Source organism: Coenobita brevimanus, chromosome 94, assembly GCF_032717465.1.
Source record: "Coenobita brevimanus isolate Jiangsu-jjx chromosome 94, ASM3271746v2, whole genome shotgun sequence".
Taxonomy (NCBI): domain Eukaryota; kingdom Metazoa; phylum Arthropoda; class Malacostraca; order Decapoda; family Coenobitidae; genus Coenobita; species Coenobita brevimanus.
The window spans coordinates 23,783,233-23,810,226 of record NC_137047.1 but is presented as its reverse complement, the minus strand read 5'-3'; the positions used below and the strand labels follow the sequence as shown (position 1 = coordinate 23,810,226).

Sequence of the window (26,994 nt, the reverse complement as noted above, 5' to 3'; positions counted from 1 at the left end):
ATCCATCTGCATTGAAACTCAGTAACGTGGCAGATATCAGCAACACCGTGGAAGCATTTGCAATGGCTCCTCTGTCAGTCATGTTTTCCTATCTTTGTCATTATCCTCCACCCACAAAACATTTCCTCATCATCTCATTCTTCTTGTGGGTCTCCTTTCTTCCAGTCTATTAGCAAGCCGTACAAAATTTAGCTGTTTTCTTTGTTATGTATGAGCGATGACCTCACTCTCAGGGGAAACATTCATAAAGAATAACGCAAGTTGATATTAGTTGTGTTATCGAAATTTAAAGTTTATTTTAAAATGCACGTGTAACTTGAGATCTGGCTGTTCTCTGCATATATCTGTATTACATGAGATAAGTATTGATGACATAGTAAACACTTACTTTGATATTTCTTAAACACCCTTGAATAAATGATTATGAGGAGCTGTGGCATAAGAAAATAATAAGTATCTAATGGCACCGACTTTGGCAGGAATGAAATCATACAGTTTGATCTTGGAGAGGAGTAAATAAACGCTCTGCAGTCATTTGCTGGTTTTAATCATTAACAGGTATACGATTAAAGAAATAAGCTTGCGCAACGACTGGCATTTATACAGTATCAATGCCTGTATAAGATGCAAATGACCGGTGATGGTGACATAGATGACTGGTGATGGTTGGGGTGGTGTGTGGGGAGTGTGGCGCTATGACCTCCACTCCTCCTTAATCATGTGGGCACCCTTCTCCCCGATCATGATGGCCGGTGCGTTGGTGTTGCCGGCCGTCACCACCGGCATCACAGACGCGTCCACTACACGCACACCACCCACGCCACGCACCCTGATGGCAGAAAAAGGCTGGAGTCATTAATACATAAAACAGCACACATATTCGATTTATTCAGTTGTTCGCATCGGCGTCCACCACCAGCAACCCGGCCACAGCGCGCAACTTGCAGAGAGGAACCTGTCAATACAGCTGACAAACGAACTGTAGGCTACACACACACACACACACACACACACACACACACACACACACACATCTACCCTTTAATCAGTGCCTTTTTTTTTTTTCTTCTTCTTCTACACTATCGCTGGTGAATATCCACGGACTTACCTTTTCCTCTCAGACCTATGCAACCCACACATACTCCTTAACAACCCGATTTTTATTGCTTTCACTTACGTAAAAACTCTTGCCACATTATAGTCAGTTCACTTTGCAAGGCGTAAAATTCCATCTCCATTTTGAGTGTTTGCCTATAACAAAAGATTAGCACTGAAATATGTTGCTAGTCACGAAGAAGTGCGACAGAGAGAATGGTGATCCGTGCTGTTGTCTTATTCTACCACTGGCCACTGGGAAATAGGCTGGAACACAAACATATGCGAGTTCAAACATACTCTGATTCTGTCCTCTTGCAGGCACTGTACTCTGTTTTCTGCTGCATATCAAGGACTGAAAAGCACATGCCACTCTCTTCTCCAGCAGTTCTACTTCCCTATAACACTTTGTCATTTCTTTCGACAAAAATGCTTAGAATATTCAAATAGTTCAACCTTTCCGTGTTCAGCAGCGCAACTCACTAAGTCATATTTCTCAAGAGCCATAACTTCTCTTTTATTTACATCACTTTCATTCTCGAACTACTGACCCAGTCCGGAAATACTTTGTTCCCTATTACCAAGCACCAATGCATCAATTTGCACACATCAGAGTGGAAATATTGCACCCTGATTATTCATCCCCACCCTCCTTTTGTGTGTGTGTGTGTGTGTGTGTGTGTGTGTGTGTGTGTGTGTGTGTGTGTGTGTGTGTGTGTGTGTGTGTGTGTGTGTTTTGCGCAAGAGCCCATGTTTTCAGCCTGTGGGTGAGAACGCCCAAACTCTGCTGGCCAAACTCTGACAAAGAAAAGAATCATGCAATGGTGTGCCTTGGGGATACGTAAAAAAAAAAAAAAAATTGTCTTGGTTAGCAGTTTAACGTAGAACGGAGAGAACTGTATTATATTCCATCTAACGCCAAATGATTGTATTAATATCAGGGAAACAAACAGCTGTCAGGCACAACTAAAAAAGATACCAATGGCTAGGCCTGTGAAATGAAGTCAGGATTCCGGGGTCTTGAATGATGTGTGGGTGATTGTCTTGCCTATTTAAGTCGTCAACATTCTTATTTTCTTTGTCTCTGGATTCTACCTAACACGGTCTTTAGACAGAAATAAGGTCATGATGATGATGATTTTTATTATTATAATGATGATAACGATCGTGTTAAGGGACCCCACGTGACAGAAGGATATAAAGAAATCCTCCAAACAGATGTCGTTTTTGTAAAGCAAAAACACACAATATGAAAAATCTAAAACTATTGAATATGGTAAAAAATTCGTATATCATTGTGAATTTTTCTGCTTTACATTTGTTGTCACATTAATATAATTTTGATCATAATGACGTATATTTATTCCATCACTGTTATTCCCAGACGATTTAATTCATATTATACGTGAAAGTGCAAACAATAGCTAAAATGAACCTACCCATTTCGAAAATCTCTCAGCCAATCAAGAAAAAATAAATAAAAAGTAGAGTGAGCGGGGATAAGGTGGATAAAATCGCCAAGAGGTTGCCTGGGGAAAATAAAAAATACACCGTCGAACTGCATGGAATAAAAACAAGCTTTATGTCTCACCTTCGAAACGGGCAAAAAGAAAGGGAGGAATTTCTTGTTTGTGATGTGTAGGTAATTACTTATGACCTTGAGAGAGAGAGAGAGAAAGAGAGAGAGTGGGTTACAAGAAATGAGATTGGTTTCTTGTTTGCACCCACATTGTTTTTATGACCTACATCATCATTGGCAAAAACAGACAATTTTAGGTTTTGGTAATGTTAAAAGTGGTCCTTGTCCTTGAGAGAGAGAGAGAGAGAGAGAGAGAGAGAGAGAGAGAGAGAGAGAGAGATTCCTTGTTTGGACTTAGTGTCCCACATCCTCACTGCCAAAAACAGACATTTATGGATGTTAATATGATGTAAAAATTGTAAGTTGTCCTTGAGAGAGAGAGAGAGAGAGAGAGAGAGAGAGAGAGAGAGAGAGAAGAGTGAGAGAGAGAATTCAACATTGCAAAAGAAAAAAGATGAGACTTTTTTTTTTTTTCTGTACCCTGCGTCCTCTATCATCATAGGCAAAAACTGACAAAATTACAGGTCATTAAAAGGTGTAAAAACTACTGATAGCTGCTCTCGTGCTGGCGGGAGAGAGAGATCTATCCCCACGCAGTCTCTCTCTCTCTCTCTCTCTCTCTCTCTCTCTCTCTCTCTCTCTCTCTCTCTCTCTCTCTCTCTCTCTCTCTCTCTCTCTCTCTCTCTCTTTCTCTCTCTCAAGGACAATAGCCAGTTTTTAATTCATCATCACCAATATCACGACTTCTGTTCCCTCTCCACCCTGTCCTGGGTGGGAAAAGAAGTCGTGATGATTGTAATGATGATGATTTAAAATTGGTTATTGTCCTTGAGAGAGAGAGAGAGAGAGAGAGAGAGAGAGAGAGAGCACATTTTTACAATGTGAATAATCCACTAAACCAGGGGTTCTTAAGTAGTGGTATTCACACACCTTGGGGGTGTGGGACTCGTTCTTTGAATGAGTAAGGAATAGATAGATAGATAGATAGATATACTGTTTTTTTATCGGCTATTATTCTTAGTAGAAAATCTTTTTCATTTGTTTTAAATTTGTTTACGCCCTTCAACAGCGAGAGTTAAAGCTACTCTTTTATAAACTGAAGCAGATGAATCAGTTATGTTGTAGAATAGTTGTAGTGTGCTTGTATATCTGTCATTTTCGGTTTTTCACAAATCGATAAATAGGATGAACTCCAACTGGTCTTGTTTCCCGCTCTGTGCCAAGCCATCCTTATGTACACTGAAATCACGCTCTTGACATCTTTTTAAGCCATACCGGCACCTGATGGGACCAGTGGTGTGATGATGTCGACCGTCATGCGAAGAGGGTATAGGGACATATGGGTAATCCACTGAGGGTTTGGACAGGGAAAGAAGTTAAGAACCCCTGCCCTAAACAGACTGTATATTTTGTCATTCCTATGCCTGTTGTCTCCAGTCACGCATGGTCTGTGTTTTAACTACTTGAGTTAACTTTTGTCCTCTAGGATTTCTACCAGATGAATAAAATCGTCTGGTGATAGCCTAAATACATTTCGTACGTGTACTAATAGCAGAAAAAGAGTTACTCAGGATTGTTTATGAAGCCTTTGATTGATAAAATTAGTCTGTGTTGAACAAAATCGTCTGATCGTTAAGATAGTTAATAAAGCCTTTGATCGATAGACGGGATCTCAATTGAACAAAATCGTCTTGTGCTTGAGATAATTGTTGAAAGCTTTTAATGCTAGAATTTATCTAAGCTGAAGAAAATCGTCTGATGTTCAAGACAGTTGTTAAAACTTTTGATTGATAGAGGTGATCTCAGCGACACAAAATAGTCTGGCGATCAAGGTAGTTTCTTAAGCCTATAATTGCTAGCCTTGATCTCAGCTGAACAAAATCGTCTGGTTCTGAAAATAGCCGTTGGAGGCTTAGATTCCCATAATTGATCTCAGATGAACAAAACCATCTACTGTAGTGTTCATTATATTTGTTCAAACATTTCATCGCTAAAATTGATTTCAGCTGAACAAAATCGTAAAATACCAAAAAAAAAAAAAAAAATATGTTAATATCTTTGACTGCTAGAGTTGATGTCAGCGGAACAAAATCGTCCGATGCACAAGACATTTTAAGGCATTTGGTTACTAGAAATGTTTTCAGCTGGGGGAAAAAAAAGTCTGATGTTAGCCTGAATAAAATACACCAATGCACCAACCGCGGCTGCACGTGGCGTCCACCAACAAGGATTGAATAAAGTGAGTGTGGAAGTTCTGACAGGAAACAGCAGGGTGAGTGGGAGGGGACGGGAAGGGGTAAAAGTATCAAGTGGATAATATTTCATTATGGTTTTTTAGCGAGTCTCTTGAAAATTTGAAAAATATTTGGAATGCTCTGTCAGTAATATTATAGGCTAATACAAGTATTAGTTGCGTGTTATGTCCATTGTAAATGAGGGAAGAGCAGGTTTCCAGGAGGAAACTCAAGTGTAATAACATAGGTTTTTATGACAACACCAGCCATCGTCGCGGTTGCTACCTGATAATCATTAATTGGTGCGGGAAGCTGGCGCCACTCAGCTCAGATGTTGATCCATCCTTTGTGGGCTGGTAGATAAATGGAATGCCCATTCCTAAGGTAACACCTTGGGGAGATAGCTGTGGTAGTCTGGATGATGCAATGACTTAAGCAATGGAAATGAACACAGCAGCTAAGCGCCTCTTGGCATGCCCTCCACTTTACGTGTACTGTACCCATACCCATTACTTTAGAATTACTCCTAATCCCACCTTCAGAATGTTTCTAGTCCATTATATCAGGATAAGTTATACACATATCCAAGGAGACCAAGAGGAGTGAAATTCAACCATTACATCTTTGTATGGAAACACATATTTAACATCACTGTGATATTTGCCATCGCTTACACAAGCTTCAAGATGCTAGAGCATAACAAGACTACAAACAAATAATCTGTGTTATGCTATCCTCTTGTCGCTCAAAAACTTGTCAGGCTGACATAAAGCTCGAGTTTTTTTCACAAGCACAAAATGTTACTTGAAAAACCTGAAAATAAAAAATAAAATAATGCATCTGAGAAACAGTGAGAGGTAAAAACCAGTTTCCGAAGCTGATCTAGCTAAACTTGCTGGCATCTTTTATTTCCACGCCTTATTTTAATCGCAAATTCATTGAGAATAGTACCTGAGTCCCTCAGTTCGACGATGTGTTGTGCTTTATTCTTGTTACTACCAGACAGTATATTTAGCTTAAGGATGATTTTGGAATTTGGGGACTTAGATACAGCCAACATTTACCACTTCACTACCAGAGATTCCTCCCAAAGTTGAATAGAATCGTCTGGAGGTGGCCAGGATAAAAAATAAAAGACGTTCTCTGACTGACTGGGTTAATGTCCTCAGTTTTCCGTGCCCTGTATGCCTTCAGACTGACGCTAACATGTTTCCGTATCATTTCCATGGCCGTATTCTCGCTTGCGGAGAAGACACAGCAATTCCTTTTTCCTTTGCGATTTATTTCCCATATTACATCTTCCCGTCTCACGTATGCAGTGCGTACCTGTTCAATATCGACACAGTAGGCGCCAGTAAGAGGATTATTAAAGTGAAATGTACAGTATAAATCGCTGAGGAAGAGGCGTTACGAAATTTCCAAAGCCATTTACGAGTAGAAACACGATCATCAGTTCCATCCATTTTTTCCTGTTCATATCACCCCTGTACAGTAGACCGACGCCTGGAGAGGGACGCCTTCATTTGGTGGCACCGATATGCCTGGGCGGTGGAGCTGCCCTATTGTACAAACGTCCCTCGACTACCTCCCTATCCCCTGAAAATAGGGTGATGGACTGCGGAAGAAGGACAGTTTTTCAGACTGTTCACGTTCAGGTGGACCAGGGGCTGCAGTTACTATTATCACACAACATACAGCTTAACTTCTGTAGGTTCTGCCACATAAAATAAATGCATTAGTCCACTCTGTTCCAGTCCTTCTCAGTCCACATTTTACCATTTCACTCTGATGACGTGTTTTTTAATGTAGGGACAGAAAGATAAACAGTTACTAAATTATTTCACGAACTCTTAATCCACAAACTGTCTCACCTGAGCCTGTGGTTGACAACACCGTACAGGTCTGTGTCTGGCGCCATCTTACAGGTGCCGACATAATGAAGGTAGGTGGTGGCCATGTGTCTGACGTAGCACGCCCAGTACCTGTCACTGCCCACACCCTCACGCTCACACTCAGGTAGCGGCTGTTGGGGGACAAGATGGGGAGAAAAATCATTATTATCATCATCATCGTCGTCGTCGTCATTCTTACCTTTTCCCCCACCTAGAAACGAGGATAGGTAGGCAGAAAACAAAACAACAGAAAGACACAAGGGAGAATTGTTCCCAGCATGTCCAGTCAAACGGATCACACAGTCACCCACACATCATTCAGGACCCCGGAATTCTAATTCTACCGTGTCTGCATATATTCTGATGGGTAATTTTCTTTTACAGATGATGCTTATCGTATAAACCTGCCAGATCTGATCAGTCCGTCGACTGTTACGTTATATAGTGGGTCCCACACCCATGTCAGGTGCCCATCCGTGCGTAATTTATCCAGCCAACTCGATACCTTGTCAGTGTCCTAGCCTCATCTACTTCCAAACCTTATTTTTTCACATACAGTATTTATTTGGCATATCTCTTAACAGTCTTGGTCTGCCAGACCTTCTCCCACCATCAAACTCATTCGCAGCAAGGGTATTCAAAAATCACATACATTGCCCAAGGTTTTAGAATTCCGGGACAATGTGGGTGACTTTTGACCTTGAGCTTTGCACAGAAGTGCTTTGTCATACCTGTACTGGTACTGTACGTCACGATTATCGAGCGAAATGAGATGTCTTCCGCGTGTGTCTTTATCTGATTTCATTCATGATATATCCTTAACTTGGGATTTTAATTTTATTATGATTTTCTTCTTTGACTTTTTTCGGCCAAAATTTTGATGACCTATTCTTCTTTTGGTCCGGGATCATTAATTCCAGTTTTGATGTAATTCCATCCAATAGTTATTCACATTTATTCATGACCTTGACCCTATTTACATTGGATTTAATCATTTACTTCCCTGATGGCCTCAGTCATGATGCCCAGTTTGTTGCAGTTCCATCCAGTAATTATCCATAAAGTTGCTGAAAGGCGGACAGAAAAAAAAAACTGAGCCAAACACGTAGCCTCTTTGACGTAGGCAATAAGGCAACAAAATTTTACCTACTCCCGACGCTAAGAATATTGTGTAACCTAGTCTGTACAAAGTTTATCTGACCTCAGTGTTCCTTCCTGACCAAAACCTCTTCACTTTCTAACTAATCACCCTATCATGAGAGAGAGAGAGAGAGAGAGAGAGAGAGAGAGAGAGAGAGAGAGAGAGAGAGAGAGAGAGAGAGAGAGAGAGAGAGACAGACAGACAGAGAAACTTGACTGAAATACAAGTCCATGATGGGACTGGATATGGCTGTGATATTTGTTTTATTATAATATTAGAAAAAAAATCCTTCCAATCAGATATCACTTACATTATATTATTTCTGTCTCCTGACGATTTTATTCAGCTTTCGGATAGACTTCTCAAACTGGAGGGGTTAGATACCGCCTTAATTAACCCCCCCACATCACACACCACCAGGCAAGTCTCCAGTAGTGAATGAAATGGTCTGACAGTAATAGGAATGAAGTACAAAAATGCCTCATCGTTTTTAAGTGGCCTACCCCTTCAGTCTTTAGTTCATTCTTTGTACCTCAGATGAGTTTATTAAGATTAGGAGAGTTTTCGATCTGCGATTAGATACAGTCTGCATTACCTAGTTCTGTACAAGAGATTTTTCCTAAGATGAAGAAATCGTCCCGAGGTAGAAAGAATATCATCATCATCATCATCCAGAGGTCTTTTCATCATCATCATCATCCAGAGCTCTTTTCATCATCATCATCATCATCCAGAGCTCTTTTCATCATCATCATCATCATCCAGAGCTCTTTTCATCATCATCATTATCTAGACAACTTTTCCCGCCGAGCGATAGGGAGAGGTAGAGTCCAGACAGCAAGAAAGAAAATCAATGAACTGAACTAAAAAAAAAGAAAAAAAAGTCATTGGATTTCATGTGGTTAAAACATTCTCTTCCCTCCCCCAATCATCTCTCCACCTCCAGGCTCTCCCGCCGAACCGTGTCAGAGAAACCGAGAAGAATAAGCAGGGTAGAAATCTTACATTTAAAAGTACAGCAAGAAAAGATGGGTGGAGGAGAAATCTCAGCTGCATTCTTGCCAGTTTCAAACCAGGGATTCTTGTCCTCATATCTCTCCCTCCACACCAGTGTTGTGCAGGTGAGCTTCCCGCTGGAACATGACCTCGAAGGGAGTGGGAATGTGGTGGTAGAATAAGAGTTGAAGAGGTTAATGTGGAGAGAGATGAAGATTGTCGGTGATGAAAGATGTAGGAACTGTCCACGATGATTTTTGGAAGATTTTTACTTTTGTTCTTGCTCAAGTTGTTTCTTACGTTGGCGAAGTCGTAGGTGAAGGCGGCTGATCTTTGGAGTGTGATGCTTTTCCCTGTTCTTCGTCTCAAAAAAAGTAGCTGACCAATATTTAACCATGAATCCTCCTATGGAATATTAGTCTGTCCTTGGTGTATCACGGATGCCAACAGAGAAGTACAGACGGGCATAAAAATGATTAATTTGAAGCACCTGGCATCGGAAAAATCGCTTACCTCTTCCCGGACCCTGCCCTAGTCCCACCATTCCCAGCTCAACGCATTAGAAAGCACCCAAGACAGCACAACGAAGTGTTTAGAGAATCGGAGAGTGACAGACATATCCAGCCTCTGTGCTTCAACATTTCTGGTGCCAATCCCAACCTCGGTAGCCATGATTGAAAATAGGAAATGTACAGGGTTGTCTGGATATTACGCCCCATTGCAGGCGAAATCTCATGTATTGCGAGGACGGGTCAGTCAGTAAGACTAGTGTCTATAGCCTGCATCAGTTTCTGCTTCCCGTAACCGTTTCCGTCCTTTGTTGCGTTTAGTTTCTACTTTCATCGATTGCATAGATAGATGATCATTAATTTCATGGGACGGCAAAAACGTGCGTCACACCCACACCAGTGGACTGAGCCGTCCCCTGGGTGCACAAGATAGGAGGACGCGGTATAAACGGGCGGACGTCTTTATAGTTTTATTTATATAGAAGAGCAAAGTGGTCTGTGTAAAATCAGGCAGATGCAAAGACAAAACCAAGGATTCCAGCATGAAGACTACCATACCCTATCTGCCCACCATAACCATCACCACCAGTCCCCACCTGCGGAACATGCTAGGAAAAACTTTGATGTATGAAGAGAACAGAATTCTGCATGGAAATTGTACGAAAAATGACGAGTGAAAGAGAAACTCCGCGGGAGGAAATGCAAGAAACGCCTTATGATTTTGAACATCTTTCTTGTTGCAGTTGTATCGTCTATGCCGGAGAAAACTGAAATATTGGTGAGAACAAACATGTAAATATTTCTTAACTGCCGCTACACGTAAACATTCTCAGCGGGAGAGTCAAAGCTTGATATTTGTCCATGAAGTCTTTTGCAGTTTATTCGTATTCCAGACGAGTTTCCTTAACTTGGGAAAGGCCTCCGTACCAGTGGGATTCATGCTGGATATATTTACTCTCTCCAGTGTGATGAAAAGTCTCTCCTTCAGTTTGGTGAAAAGTTTCTCTTAAGCTGAATTAATGCCACTGAAAGTATCAAGAATATGATACGAGTAGCAAGACGTCATCGGCGTGAAGCGCTACCACCGGAAGGATTTAGAACTGGGTGAGTGTGATGTAGCTTTCCTTAGTCTCTTGAGCATTAGAAATCTGACCTGTCGAATAAATTTGTTTGATGATAGCAAGAATAAAATGTGAAAAAATAAGTCACCGGACAGAAAGGCTTTGTCTGTGTCAGGCATAATGCAGGTACCAACGGTAATGTTATGTTCAGAACTTGACCCAGTGAACCTGGTGTTTGATCCAGTTTTTATCGCAACCAACACAGTGTATAATTTGCGTCAAAATAATCTGATTCCTACCTCAGTGGAACAAGGACCTAAATCTTTACACTGTAAAAATTGCTCGAGGTCTTTTGCCGGTATGAACTTAGAGCTTGGAGAAGGAAAAGCTTTGCTTCCTTAGATCGGAGGTGCTAGACCATTTTCAGAAATGATTTATTATCCACGCCGAAGGCGTAGCTGTTATGACTGACTCGGTTTCACTGTGTGTGTGTGTGTGTGTGTGTGTGTGTGTGTGTGTGTGTGTGTGTGTGTGTGTGTGTGTGTGTGCATATATATATATATATATATATATATATATATATATATATATATATATATATATATATATATATAAAAAATATATTGCTATTTCAATAATGCCAGCTCTAGATGGGATCAAAACTGACGCATAGATTTTTGTGTACCTAGGAAGAGCTGACTGAATTTAGGTACAGAGTAATTATAGGTCAGAGTCACGGATCAAGGTCAGTATTCAGACCCGGCATCACTTTGTTGTGTGAGCATCCTCTCTAGTATTTGTGGTGAAGAAAGAGAGAGAGAGAGAGAGAGAGAAAGAGAGAGAGAGAATATACTACTAGAAAAGTATGCCATGTATGTGCGTCGTAGTGGCACTGGACCCTAACGGTTGTCTAAGTGGGTAGCATCAGTTAGAAAGTGTCCATCGAGTCTTAGCAGAAAATTTGGTAGGGATATTCACAACAGGTTTTCATATATAAAGTTGTCCTCTGAAATTAACTCCTTTTTTTTTTCTTTTTTACGACTACGACTGCAGCTTTACTAGAGGGATTAGTAGTCTGTAATGAAAAATACCTTACAACAACAGCAGACAACAACAACAACAACTAGAAAGCACTTAGCGAGCGCATACCTTCTCCTGTGCCATTGCCATTAAAAAGGATCCGGATCCGGATCCGTGGAGATATTGTGTCGAATATATAGGATCCGGATCCGCCCCCAAATTAAATCAATTGTTCTTTGACCCATGGTCCATACTTCCACAAAATTTTTTTGCAATTGAGAACCTTTAGAGATATTATACAAAGGATCCTGATCCGGATCCGCCCCAAAATATAATCAATTCTTTCTTGGCCCATGGCCCACCCCTCCACCAGAGTGCATTGACATTCATGGAGAATTTTTGGAGATATCGTCTGGACAGACAGACAGACAAACATAGGTGAATACATACCCTCCTCCAACGTCGTTGGCGGAGGTGATAACTACTACTACTACTATTACTCTGCCATCATTACTACTTCCACGACTGCTACTACAACCACTACCGCTATTATCACAATCAGTTCCACTTCCACCATTGCTACTACTACTACTACTACTACTACTACTACTACTACTACTACTACTACTTCTACAACTGCTACTACTACTACGACTACTGCTACTACCACCACCAACTCCACTACCACCACTACTAAAAATAAAGTACTTCCTGTTCTCCCCGCAGTTATCCGTTGCCACGTCGTTAAGCTCTGCTATAACCTTTCTCTTCCTCCTCAGCCCAGCAGACACACTGAACAGCAGCAAGGCAAGAATGTGGTTAGAGAAGCGGTCTGTTGTCTGAAAGGACGGAAGTTCGATCCCTGAATGGGGCAGGATGTTGTTTTAGATTTTCCTCCCTTTGGGAGGACCAGGCCAAATATGGTCCCGCCACCCTGGGGCAGGAAACAGTGTAATTACTTAAACTACGTTTAAGCAGACTCTACTGCTCTTCCACTTAATTCACTGACGTCATAAAAAAAAAAAAACGCTAAACCCGTAACACTGCTTGTATGTCTGAATGAGACGGTGGGTATTACCTACGAAGTGGTGACATATGAAACTGTGTGATGAGCAGGAGGACTGATGTTCCCCAGGGAACAGGTTGTTGAGTCTGAGCCCTTGATCGGCCCCTAAAAAATAAAAAATAAAAAAATAAAAAAATAGCTACATCCGTTCCGTTCGTCACAATGACATACTTTTGAGTACGACGTGCTTGATTTCTTCTGTGTGTGTGTGTGTGTGTGTGTCTGTGTGTGTGTGTGAGATACTCTGCTCTCGCACAGCTGTCAGACGTTACGTGCTTGTCTAGAAAGCTTAAGCAAACGTCACTCACTCAAAGTCAGAAATATCTGACATGAAGGAGAAGTTGATCAAGAAAAAATATATATATATATATATATATATATATATCTCACCCAGTATTCAAGATAAGCAAGTCTCCGTATATTATCATCACGAATCATTTTTTATTGTATTTTTCACTCTATTTTCTTATTTTTCACTCTAGTTAGGAATTGTTTTGTGGTTGTATGAGTGAGAGAGAAAAGGATGGGCAAACTTTCCAGTGCCCGACTTCATTATTTCTAAATTTGGCCGGTGGTCCTCTGGCTTTCCCGGCCGCACCTCCTCTGACCCCATTATCTTCGCGTCCCTACCTGCCTCTCCCACACGCACACACACTCGCGCATATGTACGCAAACACACACACGAACACACGCAAACACGCACACTCCATTCTCTCTCTCTCTCTCTCTCTCTCTCTCTCTCTCTCTCTCTCACACACACACACACACACACACACACACACACACACACACACACACACACACACACACACACACACACACACACACACACACACACACACACACACACACACACACACACACACACATACACACACACACACATTGTAACCAGTTTTCGTCTCTTGCCTTCAAGACGGGTAATTTGCCAGTATGAGAACAGTCGATTAGTCGTGCAATAAATATTCTAAAAACTGAGGTTAAGATTAATAACGACTCACTGAAGCAACATATTAAAGTAGGTTCATTGGCTGTCATCACTTGCTACCCACGAGAGATCAGCGATAATATGAAGCGACCGAGTAACCTTTTGCCCAAGGGACAGTGGAGAAAAGACACTGCCCTACTTACACCCAAAGTATTTTCCTTTCTTGTTTCTCTTTTATTTTCTTCTGTTTTCTTTAAGTGTTCTGGTTCTAACAGGCGGTCGTTGACACGGCATCAGGTGTCTGTTGTTTGATCGGGGGCATGATAATTACAATACTGTACATCTACCTGGGGCTGGTATCTCGAGAAACTCTCACATTTTTAATTCAGGCCTGTAAGATTACTTTGTAGGCCAGAAAGTTAAACGAAAAATAATTGCAAGGATAAATGAGCGAGGAGTCACCATACGCAGTACATATACAGTCCGTATCTATCTATCTATCTATCTATAATATATATATATATATATATATATATATATATATATATATATATATATATATATATTCCTGTTTTCCCGTATATACATTCCTGTTTTGCCCAACAAGGGGCATATGAGCCCGGGGCTAGCCAAATTGGTTCTGATATTTAAGATGAGAGTGCCTCACTCATCCCTGAGTGGCATTATGTGAGCAATAAACCCCAACCATCCCTTGGATATAAACCTGCACTGGCTCAATCCGACTGGAGCGCTTTTATTACCCACTAAACCACCAGGCGCCATAATTTGGTTGTATGGTTACCACCCTGCGTAGTAAATGGTTTCCTGGTGTACAGGAAACCTTTTGGCCTGTCACTCAATGTAGAGTCACCTGTAGGTAGAAGGAAGAGGAAATAATGAAGGAAAGAAAGAAGAGAATGGAAGGAAGGAAGGAAGCAAGAAAGAGAGGAAAGGGCAGTCACCCGAGAGCAGCTCAACATCGAGTGAGTGGATGGTGAACGCCCCCACCTACCACTTATATATATATATATATATATATATATATATATATATATATATATATATATATATATATATATATAATCAGTTGAGGCACGTGTTCTGTTTGACTGAATGTTACTACACGTAGGCTACGGTACGGAGCGAGTTCGATCCCAACATGTCTTTTAGCTTGTTTGTGCTGTGGCTCTTTTCACAAGAGTTTCAAATATAAGCAAACACATGTGTTTTTATGTGAGGAACAAATTTTAGGAAATAAGCATTTACCTGCAAATCTTGCCTCTCAAGATGTTTTTATTTCATTCTTGTTACCTCTAGATGTTTTTTTTTCCCCTTAGGAAAGATCTTTCGAGCTGAACGGGGTAGCTTTAAAAAGAAATTAACACTGCAGTATACTCAGTCCACTTTAACTTTGTCCAACTTCGGCATCTCTCCGCCGTACAGGCTGAACTGTAATAACAGAGTAAAACATAAATATGGTGTCATAATATGTCAGTTTAAACTTGGCCCAAAACTGACATCAGCACCTTGAAACCTGAACTGTAATCTGATATTAACAGACTGTACAATATGAGACTAATCATGCAAGTGTTACGATGAGTGAAAGTCGTAATACCGTCTTATTCTGCAACTGAGCCACTGAATAACGATAATCTCCTGCTGCTTAATTCTGTGTGGCTCCAGTGACTCACACAGCTACATAAAATTGTCTAGCATTAGCAAAGTAGAAAAACAGAGTGCTTCTGACCAAGAGAGGGCTGCTGGTGACACTCGGGTTCGTGTATTCACTCTTAGCTGAATAAGGTTGTCTAAAGCCATCTGAAGCAGAATACTAGAACTGTCCCGATCATGAGAAGGTTAAGGTTGAGAAACTATAAAAGTTAGCGGGGATGGAGGCGTGTGATCCCCTTCTCTTTGTGTTAGCGTGGGAAGTAGTGACCTTACTGACCAACATTTGTGTCGCAAGCAGCCTCGTACCACCCACGGTACAGGAAGGTGGGAGAGGAGGTATAGTTGACTTTCTTGTCCTGATGAGCCCTTTCAGCCCGAGGATGAATCTTTTCCTCATATTCTTGCAACCTGCAGACGATTTTTCAGGTATGGCTCTAGTGCTGAAGCGGCTGATGAGGGTTTTATCAAACTCATCCAGCTCGAAAAGTCTCCCCTAGGTTGAATAAAATCATCTGCTAGCATTAAGAACAATACTAGTGATAATACGTCATCGGAAAAAGTGGATAATGCCCGAAAAGATGACCAGTGCCCCAATGAAAAGCCTTGTATCTCCATTTTGAAGTGGGAAGCTGAACAAGAATGAGTTTGACGGTGGAGGACGATTATGATGAAGGTCGAGAATGCAGGTCACAGTTCAGGGCAAATGTGTGCAGATTTTGTTGGCTGTCATTACCTCTTTACATCATTAGTGACGCAATAAATGATGCCGTCTTGACAGCATGGGAGGAAGGATCAGGAAGTGGCTGACAGTTTCATTGTGGGGTTTTCCCGGTGGATTATTCGCACCGATGGTAGTACAATCACGGATTCGATTTACTTCCCAAATTTTTGTGTGAAGTTCATTGAAAACTAGCGAACCATAGCCAAGTTTTAACCTCTTCAATCCGATGACGTATATATTTATTTCCTTTATTTATTTATGTTCATTGTTTTAGTCTTCCCATTTCCTGACGACTATTTTTTTTTTTTTTTTACTGGAAGTGCTGGATACATCCCTCTTTAACCCAGACACATTAGGCCAACCTCCTTAGCCATGTAAAATATTTAGAGGCGCAAGAGTAAAATATATAAAGACGTCACCGTATTGAAGGGGTTACTGGACTACGTTATGTTTCTTTACCTTCACTGGCCCAGATGTTCGTCCTTTCACCGCTCATTTCTAGTAGTTCAAGGGCAGGTAATGCTACGGCTTTGCATCCTTTCCATAGCACCGCTTCGAGGCTGACATCATGTACTATTGCTATACAAGTGAGTACTGAGGATGGAGAGATGCCAGTTTTAGTCCAAGTGAAAGTGAAAAGAGTAGAATGCTTTTCCCGGATGGTTCATTTCCCCCCCAGTTTGTTCACCAAACCTTAGGGAAATTCTTCATCTTTTGAGCCAATGAACGTCTCTGTCATTTTATCCTTACCATGGCCTTACGATTTTATTCAACTCAAAGAATTATCAGCTGGAGAGGATATATATACCCTTAATCTACCGTTTGATTTTTTAAAGTTGAATAAAATCGTCTGGTAGCTGCAAGAATAAGCCAAAAAAAAAAAAAAAGGACGTCATAGGATTGAAGATAATAATACGGCTGTCAGACCCCTGGCAAAACACTGGTTATGTTAGGCTGACTTTCACTCTGAGTAATGGTTTCATAGGAGGCAACGCGCGCACACACACACACACACACACACACACACACACACACACACACACACACACACACACACACACACACTCTCTCTCTCTCTCTCTCTCTCTCTCTCTCTCTCTCTCTCTCTCTCTCTCTCTCTCCACTTCCATTCTTCCTAAGCAAAATCCTCGAGGTAACCAGAATAATGCACAGTAAAGCACAGTAAAATTAAATAAACTAAGAAAAGGCATCTAATTATCTTCAATGCCACACACACTCACACCAGGAACTATAAATGTAAGATAGATGATAACTACCTGGCCAGAAATACTTTTAAGTCCCGTTGTGCATACTTTAGTGGCGGAAGAGGAACTATTAGTCTTGTCAGTTATTTTTCGATGAGCCAGTCTTTCAGGTCTGTCTTCATCGTATCTATACTCCCCTCACGTAAGGTCACTATATTCATCATTACCACCATCACCAGTGTTACATCGGAAGCAGTGGCAGTGTTAACAGCACCTCAGATACGAACGTTGCCGGAGTCATGTTCACTGTCTTGTGCGAAAACTTACCACTGACATCACTCTGTATCGTATCCGTAACGTATTTATAGCGTACTTTTTCTGTTTACAATCTTAGGCACCTATGACTCACTCCCCAGCTAAGTAGGAATATTTATCGCTATCTGGAACAGAGTACTAAAGATATCCCGATCACGGAATGGTTGATGTTGATGGTATTAACTCTTAGGTTCCTGTAACTCAGTTTAGTGTAAGCACCTGTCGTTAACTTGAATAGAGTACCAAAGTTTTCCGACTAAGTGAGGGTAAACATCAGCACTGTTACCAAGCAGCAGCATCGGTGTGTTAGTTGGCGTCAATGTCAGTACAAAAATAGCACGAGGTTTTTTAGCTACCTAGTCGAAGAAATTTGCGAAGAGATCACAGTTTATGGTATTTTATCATATTAATAATGTGTGCGTTTAATTCCTCCGCCACGATGACGTACTTTCTACTTTATCCATCCTGCCTTCAGATAACTGCATGCAGCTTATGAGAAACTTTTCGAGTTGGAGAGGTTAACTTTAGCTTTCAGTATCCCCTCAGCTGTTACAGTAGAATATTCGCTGTATACTCGTATATGAACATGAGTCTTCCCGGCTAGCGTTGAGGTGTCTCTTTATCGTTTCCATAATCTGTGTTGTTATTATCAGCACTGTTACATTTAAATCTGTGGTCGAGTTAGAGTATGCATTGTTAGTTTCATTGTCAGTACGAACATAAACTTAATCTTGTCCCTTACCTTGTCGAAGAACCTGGCCTTGAGGTCCCTGGTGATGGCGGAAGTGTTGCCGAGGGCCAGCGTCAGTCGGATGCCTGTCGGGGAGAAGAGGGTCGGTCACTCATAACTTTGGCCACCTTGTATACCAGTACCTTTAGTCATCCTAAACACAAACAGTTTGTCTTACCAAGCAGAAGAATTTGGATAATAAGAAACGCAACAGAATAGTTTTATATTCTTGGCGCACAAAAACAAGAGACACACAATTAGCTCTCCCTCACTTGAATAAATGGTCACAGGTCATCCGCAGTTAAATTCCAAAGTGTATCTCAACCACAGAAAGATATAATAAAGCTGCACCTTGATTTTGACACAAATAAGGAAGTGACTAGTGTTATTAACCTTTGCAAGACGATGATGACATTTCTGTTTTATTCCTGTTGCTGTCAGATGATTTTATTCAGCTTAGGCTATACGCCTGTAGCGAAGGGGTTAAAAATAAACTTCCTTGCTGTCATCCCTTCATCTTCCTGTATTGTGGGTGGCTGAGCAGACCTCGTAGCAATGCTTTCTGAGGGATTTATTGCGGATATTATACCATGATCGTTCATTCATAGTATTTTTATATTCCAGTATTGACATAATTTGACTCAGTAACGTGCAAGACTTTGAAAAGATGTAATATGCAAAATAAATAGCTGAGGAAGAGGTGCCACGAAGTTTCCATGCCACCCAGAAAACGATGTATTTCTCTCCCCCCCCCCTCCACATCGTCCCCACTCACTATCAACGAGGGTGGCCACGTCGTCGGGGTGGGCCAGGTAGTTAGGGTCAATCACGGGGTCGTCTCGCGGGTCAGAGGAGCGGAGGGTAACTGAACCACGACTTTTGGGCTTCAGCAACACCGGCCTGATGCTGAACCCGTCACTGCCGAGAATGTCACCTAAGTACCTCTTGATTTTCTGGAAAAAAAAAATAAATAGAAGTTTAATAAGAGTTTCTTTTTACATGGTACTTATTAAATGTCTCTGGTTCTGAAAGTAGGAATATTCTTGAGTTAGCGCCGAAACTGATGTGTCTGTGTGTGTGTGTGAAGATCTAGTAATCTGTTTCAGTGATCCCTGAAAATTTTCAGAACATTGCAATGTAATTATTTATTATAATAAAACTGACATTAAATGAGGTCAGTATACAGTATTAAGCTACATGTGAATCTCGTACCTTGCACAGTTACCTGCAAAAGATTATTTCTACCTTTTTTTTTTAATTTGCGGTACCACCTGTATTGACACTGTTTCTATTGCACAGTAATTGGTAATCAACAATAAAACCACTGTCAGAATTCTGGCGCGCCGGTACTTAACGTTTATATACCCTATGCAGTTAAAGCATAAAACTTTTATTAACGGACGTGGAAAGGAACCACGTGTGGGAAAATATAGTTTACAGGTCTGTACAATATGGTGGAGACCTACCGTATTTGCTTAGTTTCTTTCTTTCAAGCATTTCTCAGCTTAGTGTCAGTTCGCTTAAGAGCAAATATCACGAGACACCTTTTCCTTTTTTTTAAATTAGGCTTTTAAAAGTGGTTTATGGGGTCAAAGGTCAAACCATACAGACACAGATTTCGGGATCCTGTGTTCTTGCATGTTCATTAATCATCATGGCAATTTGCACACAAGTATACCGACGTGCCTTAGATGTGTGGAGATATCTTGCATGCCATTGGGAGTGTTAGCAATTTTCAGTTAAGAAGTACATAATGCTGTTGGGGTTATGGGACTGGTGGGTATTCAGACCGTATTGCTGCAGACTGACCAATGAATCAAATCCGAATGTGGCGGGGCTGACGGTGCCGAGGTCAAAGGCAAGGGTGAAGCTGAAGAAGGCGAGCTGCACATTGGGCCAGCGCGGGTCTCCGTCCCCAGCCCTCACCCACGCGTTGTACAGGTCGGCTCCAGGACGGGCGAGCAGGCCTGGGGAGGGAATTACAAACTTAAGATCGATTCCCCGTTGTAATTTAGATTTTTTTCTTTTTTTAAGGAAAAACAGGAAACAAGAAAAGATCTTGTACTCTGGCTTTCTTTTCTTTCCTGCAAAAACAGATATTATGACCCACGAAATCCACCAACGTAGCCATGATCTCATTTTATAGAACGAACAGGAGACATGGGAAGCCTATGCACTCTACTTTCCTTGTCTGTCTTGCACGCGCAACTATAGTTACGAAGATGAATTGATCGCAAGTTTAACACTAAATCCCGACTCTGGTCACGCCACACCACAGGACAGGAAAAGACAGTTTGGTGATAAGAAAGGTTATCATTGGGAACGTTACTCAGTATGTTCGCTGGTTTTCTAGTACCTTTCCCTTAGCAGTTTTTATATACATATCACACGTTACTGTGTTCTTGTATGCCTTTGGATTATCGACTCTGCATAGAACGCATACAAGGGACAAGATCTCAGAGAAAACAACACCTGCACCCTACGGTCGATTAACGGGCCTACGTCTAACCTTTCCCTGTGACCTCCACCTTCAACCAATTGTTCTTCAAATCAACCCACTTCATCCTTGTCCGCCCTCAGTCGCTCCACCATGTTTGAACCAAATCAGATTAAAACTGAAGTGACATTTCCCTGTATTCTTGATGTTTGATCTATTGTGTGTAAAGATCGAATCACTTCATTCTTGTTTGACCATCAGTCTTTCCAGCAAGTTTTGTCCAAATCGGATAAAAACTCAGCTATACTCTCTCTCTCTCTCTCTCTCTCTCTCTCTCTCTCTCTCTCTCTCTCTCTCTCTCTCTCAACCACTTAATTTAATGACACAAATCACTTTTCAACTTGAATCCGAAATAATCTGTTAAAAAACTAGTAATATGTAAACCCAGCATAAAAACTGCCGGCATTAACAATGTACTTTTTCATTTGAATCAAACATTTAAAAAATCAGTGGAATCATTTGACTTACAAATACAACTAAATTAATACCCACTGTTGTGTAGACATTATCATTACCACAGTGACTGTACTGTACGGCATCTCAAATCCTAAGTGCTTGGACCCAGAGGCTGTGTGGAAAATAGAAAATTCTGGAGTGTAGAATCATAATGTTATTAACAAGAAAGTCGTGTAATAAGTTGTCTGTAGCACAATTAACAGTAACTACAATGAAGTATCTTGCATTAACAAATAATTTTCTGTTCTTGCACATGTCCATAAAAAAAATTAAATATTCGTGGAATGTGAGTAGTTGAGGTGATATCACCACCCCCTGTCGCATGTAAAAATATTTTGGAAAGTGGAAGTATTTGGAAATTAGATGTTTGGATTTGGGAGTTCGTACTATGGTGATCAAATGAGTCATGCAGTGAGAGAGTTGATTTTCGGACCGCCGCTCAGACTCTTGGCCAAAGTGTGTTTCCCCCTTGTCCCTGTTCAGCCAGCAGCACGAATGGGGATTTGAAACACTGGCTGTTGCGGTCGTATTCAGGGGGAAGATTGTGTCAGCAAAACGTGATAATCAGTCTTGATGACGTTCATGTAGTTACTATATATTTATCTCATTTTGTGAGTAACTTGAAAATTAAGCGCGGGAGTAAACTGAATGAAAGAAGAGAAGTTCTATCCTACTTGGTTCAAATAAGTAATATCTGTAAATTTCAGATTTTTTAAGTTGCCTTGCAAAATGCTTAATTTTTCATAGCCTCCTGTGGACCCTCTGAATTCTTGCCTTAGACCCCGTGAAGTCCATGCAATTCAGTTTGAGATTTATAGCGCTGATCTTCCCTTCATCAGTTTCAGTGTGGGTGGAAATATGGACCTTGTTACTGACACCGAAAGCATGACGGTGTGGACAAGCCACCAGTTTTTGACGACAATTTTTGAAGCATGTGATGAATTTGGAACACTTGTCTTTTGTATCGTTGCCAACAACACTGTGTAATGTGGGATGAAGGCTGATCATCTCTAACAATTCCGAGGTCGCATCTTCTCACCCTGGTTTGATATTACGGTCCTAAATGCTTACATGACCGGAGTGTAAGCTCAGTAGTTTGAGGGAGTACTCTGGTGTAATAATGAGCCGCTGCATTGCTTTCTCTCTCGTCTGTGGAGGGTTTGTATAACATTCCTCTCTTGCAATAGTATCGACAAACCCCTGCCAGCAGTGTGTTCTCCTTTCCACATTTCTCATTCCTTCACGGATGTTAAAGGGTATCCTCCCGTCTTTTGCTAATTTGGTGAGTGTTGCATACTGCTGTCACAAAGTAACACCTTCCAATGCCACGGCGGGCAGGGAGGACCCGGCCAACTTTTGCTCGTGGTGATATAGATATGCCTATTGGCCGGTTTCTTATCATCTATATCAAGAGTTGCAGTGTGTGTTTTTCTTGATCAGCTACTTTTTCGTTTGGAGGAAAATGGGGTCATCCGTCTCGTCAAGTCTACTTACAGGAATCGCAATTAAATCTCAGTCTTTTTTGGATATCTATAAAGTCTTCTACACAATAAACTAGATTTTCAACTTGTTCCTTGACCATTTTTGTTCTTTTTGATCTTTGATAATGCACTTTCACTTTCTGAGGTATATTTGTCAGATCGGTGTCAGTAAGTGGCGGTTGGTCAAGCCACATATTCACATGCATTTCCTTTGCGGTTTTAGAGTGCCTCAGGAATTGGTTTTAGGTTCTTGTCTTTTTATAGCTCTAATTCAAGCTTTGCATTGCTGTTGGAGGTTTTTGGCGTAATCTGTCATTTCTGTATGTACTGAACCTGTGATACACAGCTTTTTGTGAATACAGTAAGTTAACTCCTTAAGACGAGGAAGTGCTCTCTAATTTTTGCTGTAGCTAGACGGTTTTATTAAGCCATGCGCGTACGCCTTGTAGTGCATGGATTAATGGGGTTTGTTTCAAGCCCATTCATTACGAGAGGTCCTTCTTGAACAAAATAATATCTTATGGCTGCAGCAAAAATATGATGGAAACACCGTCATCGTACTGGAGAGGTTCAAGAGTTTACTTGGACTCAGGACTGACTGTTAAAGTATACTCGGTGTAACAGCTGCAGTATCCGTATTCGAAATTTGTACTGTATAAAATAGCAGTAGGTGTCCAGTACCCTGGCCCATTAAATTTTTGACTGCCCCAGCTCGTTGTGGGTCGGCCTATCAAACTTTTTTTTTTTTTTTTTTTTTTTTAAATACAGAAACTCAGTCTATGTTGAACGGGGTTACCTAGGTTATTTTTAATATTTCACCATGGACTTTTACTCCTACACTCAGTTCATAATTTAATAGCACCGGCTTTTTTTATGCGAAGATTGAGTACAAAATCAGCCTCATGACTTTTAACCCTTACAATCCGGTGACGTATTTTTTCTCTCTTCCTTTTTTTTTTTTTTTCTCTCTCTCTCACTTTTTTTCACCCTTAGAAAATTTAAGGCAATTTTTTAGGGACTTTTCATTCTGGAGGGTTTAGATATGGTCTTCATTAACCCCTTCGCTGCTAGACATCTCCCCTAAGCTGAATAAAATCGTCTGGAGGTAGCAAGAATAAACCCACATAAGACGTCCTCTGGGTGAAGGGGTTAAGAATTGGCGAGCATGGATTTGTGGCCGAATTGGAACGTCCTCTCTCTCTCTCTCTCTCTCTCTCTCTCTCTCTCTCTTTCACACACACACACACACACACACACACACACACACAGGAGACAAAGTTACGATCAATTTATGTTGCAGGAAGAACAGTAAACGCGGGAATACTTTATACCTCACTTCCTTGTCATTCCTGCAAAAAACGAATCTTATTTACACGATAATTTTACATATATTTAAGATTTTTTTTTTTTTTTTTTTGTATGACGAACAAGAGACATGCGGAGATTCTGTGCTCTTTATTTATTGTTCATCCTGCAGATACAAAGCTTCGTTCAACAATTATTTTACCCTCCTATTTAAAGGTTTGTTTTAGTAGGAAGAACAAGAGACCATTTATTACCCTTGTGTTTAAGAGTTGTTTTGACAGGAAGAACAAGAGCTATGGAAAGTCTCTCTATCCCCTTTCCTTGTCCCTCCTACGAAAGCAAATCATTGTAACGACAGGAAATTGATTATTCGAGAGAGAGAGAGAGAGAGAGAGAGAGAGAATCCGGACCCAAAGCAGTGCGGAAATGTTTCTATGCTGACTGTTAAGTTTTTTTGAATTATAGTTTTCCTATCTACTGACGATTTTATTCACCGTAGGATAAACCCGATATGGAAGCTTTATGTACAATATATAGCCTCTGTTAGCCACTTTACCTACAGACGTCTTCCTTAAGTTGGAGAGAATCGAAGAACAGCTTAACAAATAAACAGAAAAACAAGACACGCTATCGGACTGAAAGACGAAGGTGTGGACAGATCCCCATTTTTTCCTTAATCATTATCGAAACATGTGATATATAATAAAAGGACTGACTTATCGGTCGTGTTGCGTGATGTTCTGTAAGGTGGAATGCAGCCTAACCATCTCCTGTCATTCACGGGTGTACTGAAGCTGACAGATAAATTAGGGGTTTGTTTACGCCTTCACTCTCAGTTTTCCTGGCCTGTTACTTAAACGTCACTCAGAACGTGTAGTCTGTTGAGTGTATCCATAAAGCAGTGAATATCTGTGGAGTGTTTTAGCCCTTTCGCTATGGTTGGTTCGCGAGTATATTATTCAAGCCAACACCATAAGACTTTTTATAACTGAGAAAAATCCTAACATTTAGAGGCTCTGTAATCTGTTTCATGTCACCGTTTTTCTGATACTGAAACTGTACAACTAGGAATCAACTTAGGTTAACGCCAGACGATTTTGTTCACACGACTGAAATCGTAGCTGTGACAGGGATAAGGAACAGTTTAACCCCATAAACTAGAGAACGCCATATTTGTATATTTGATTTTTGCATATACTAAACGACTGTATTCAACTCAGGATGTCTTTTATACGCCTTTTACTTCAGTTTGGCCTAAAAATCTCATATTTCCATCTTAAATGCTGAATTATAAGAAGATTTTGACATTAGATTATGACGCTAGTCACAAAGAAGTGCTATGAGAAGCATAAAGAGCGGCAGCATTGACTCTTTCTGCCACAGAGCTACGTGAAGCAAGTTGCAAAAGGACGAAAATTTGGGCCAAGTTAGAGTAACAAACAGTATACTAGTAAATGGATTGAGGAGAGTTTTGTCTAGCCATCTGGTTGGGTTAGTATCTCCTTAGGTGAGTAAAATCGCTTGGAGGCAGCAGAAAAAAGTATACTGTTATGGGATTCAGTGTTATGACTCTTCTTTTCTACAAACTTATGACCTTGATGATAGTACGGTGATCAAGATTACATGGTTTATCAAGTGCCAGTTTTTGTATATATTATGAATGCAGTACTACAGTTCAAACTGCCTGAGTCATAGTGTTTCAGGAGCTAATGAGTTTTTAAAAACGAGCTTTTCAGAAACCGAACAACGACAACATCATCATCATCATAATTATCATCATCATCGTCAGCGTCATCATATGTCGTCGTCTTAGTCGTCGTCGTCATTCTTTTTTATCACAATCCTCTTCAGGCCAAGCATGTTTTATTCCATACTATTTTTGACACCATTACCGCCAAACGATCATCTTCAGATTAAGAGAAACTTTTCGAACTTGAGCCACTACTTTTCGCTTTAATCAACGCCTTCACTACTATGGTGCTCTCCCAAGTTTAATAAAATCGTCTGGAGATAGCAAGAAAAAAATAATTATTCGTTACAGCTGCCAATTTAGTTATATTAAAGGCAGATATATTACTGATGTTTAACTTTTTAAAGGAATGTTTACCGAATTAAAACATTCCAGCAATTTAAGCTTTTTTTTTTTGTATTTTTTTAAATTTATTAATTTATTTTTTGTTTAGTAACTTCACGCCTTTTGAAAGCAAGTTTAGCAACCTTTGTGAAGTTAGTGTGGTGATTCTAGTCATCGTATTGAAGGGGTTAAGCAAAACGTATCAGTGCACAGACCCTTCCTGGAGTGGATGTACTGCGCCGCGACTGCCGGGGTGAAGGGGTTGATCACGGAGGGGATGCCCTTGGAGGATAAGGTCCAGCTGAGGCCGTTCAAACCAACATGGTCCTGAAGGTTCTGACCCACACCAGGCAGGTCGGCCACTACTTTCACCTGTTAGCATAATATACCCTCATCACAATTAACACACTCTCAAAGGCACCATCACTAATGCAGTCGCAAAGGCACCATCACTTACAGTCACTTTCACACTAATCACACAGTTTCCAATATACAGTATACTCACACAGACTTCATATGCCCACACAACAATCGTCATTATACTAGCATAGTTACCTTCACTCACAGTCACACTCACTATCACCATCACTCACAGTCACACCCAGTCACCATCATATACTAACATGTTCACCATTACTCACACAGTCACCATTACTAACATAATCATCATATATTGGCACAGTCATCATCACTCACACTTTCACCATCAGACTTATATAGTCATTATTACTCAGCGCACGTGGAGTGACATGTGGAGGTGTATGATGTGTAGGAGGACTACTAGGCCTTGGGAGCAGACTGTGAAGCCTATGCCCAGTCGGACACATAAAAAAAAAATACTCAGTCATTATAAGTAATCGTCATCACACATAGTCACCCCATTATCACTCATCAAAGCCACTTACATTATCGCACATAATCACCGTCACTCACACACCCACTGACATATATTCCTATAGCCATTATTACGTACAGTCATCATCATTCACACAATCACCAATATACCCACATAGTCACA

At 40.8% G+C, this 26,994-nt stretch overlaps 1 protein-coding gene across 1 annotated transcript in view; it reads right to left on the bottom strand.

Moving 5' to 3' along the window:
- Nucleotides 1-693: 693 nt before the first annotated feature.
- The window catches only part of LOC145412859 (glucose dehydrogenase [FAD, quinone]-like), a 47,635-nt gene continuing 21,334 nt past the window's right edge, over nt 694-26,994 (bottom strand). The window contains exons 9-14 of the mRNA XM_080282659.1: nt 26,192-26,348; nt 19,973-20,130; nt 18,939-19,116; nt 18,176-18,249; nt 6,780-6,931; nt 694-829 (exon numbers count right to left, since the gene is read on the bottom strand). Of these exons, the coding sequence (XP_080138785.1) occupies nt 694-829; nt 6,780-6,931; nt 18,176-18,249; nt 18,939-19,116; nt 19,973-20,130; nt 26,192-26,348 (855 nt within the window). The remainder of the gene's footprint in view (nt 830-6,779; nt 6,932-18,175; nt 18,250-18,938; nt 19,117-19,972; nt 20,131-26,191; nt 26,349-26,994) is intronic.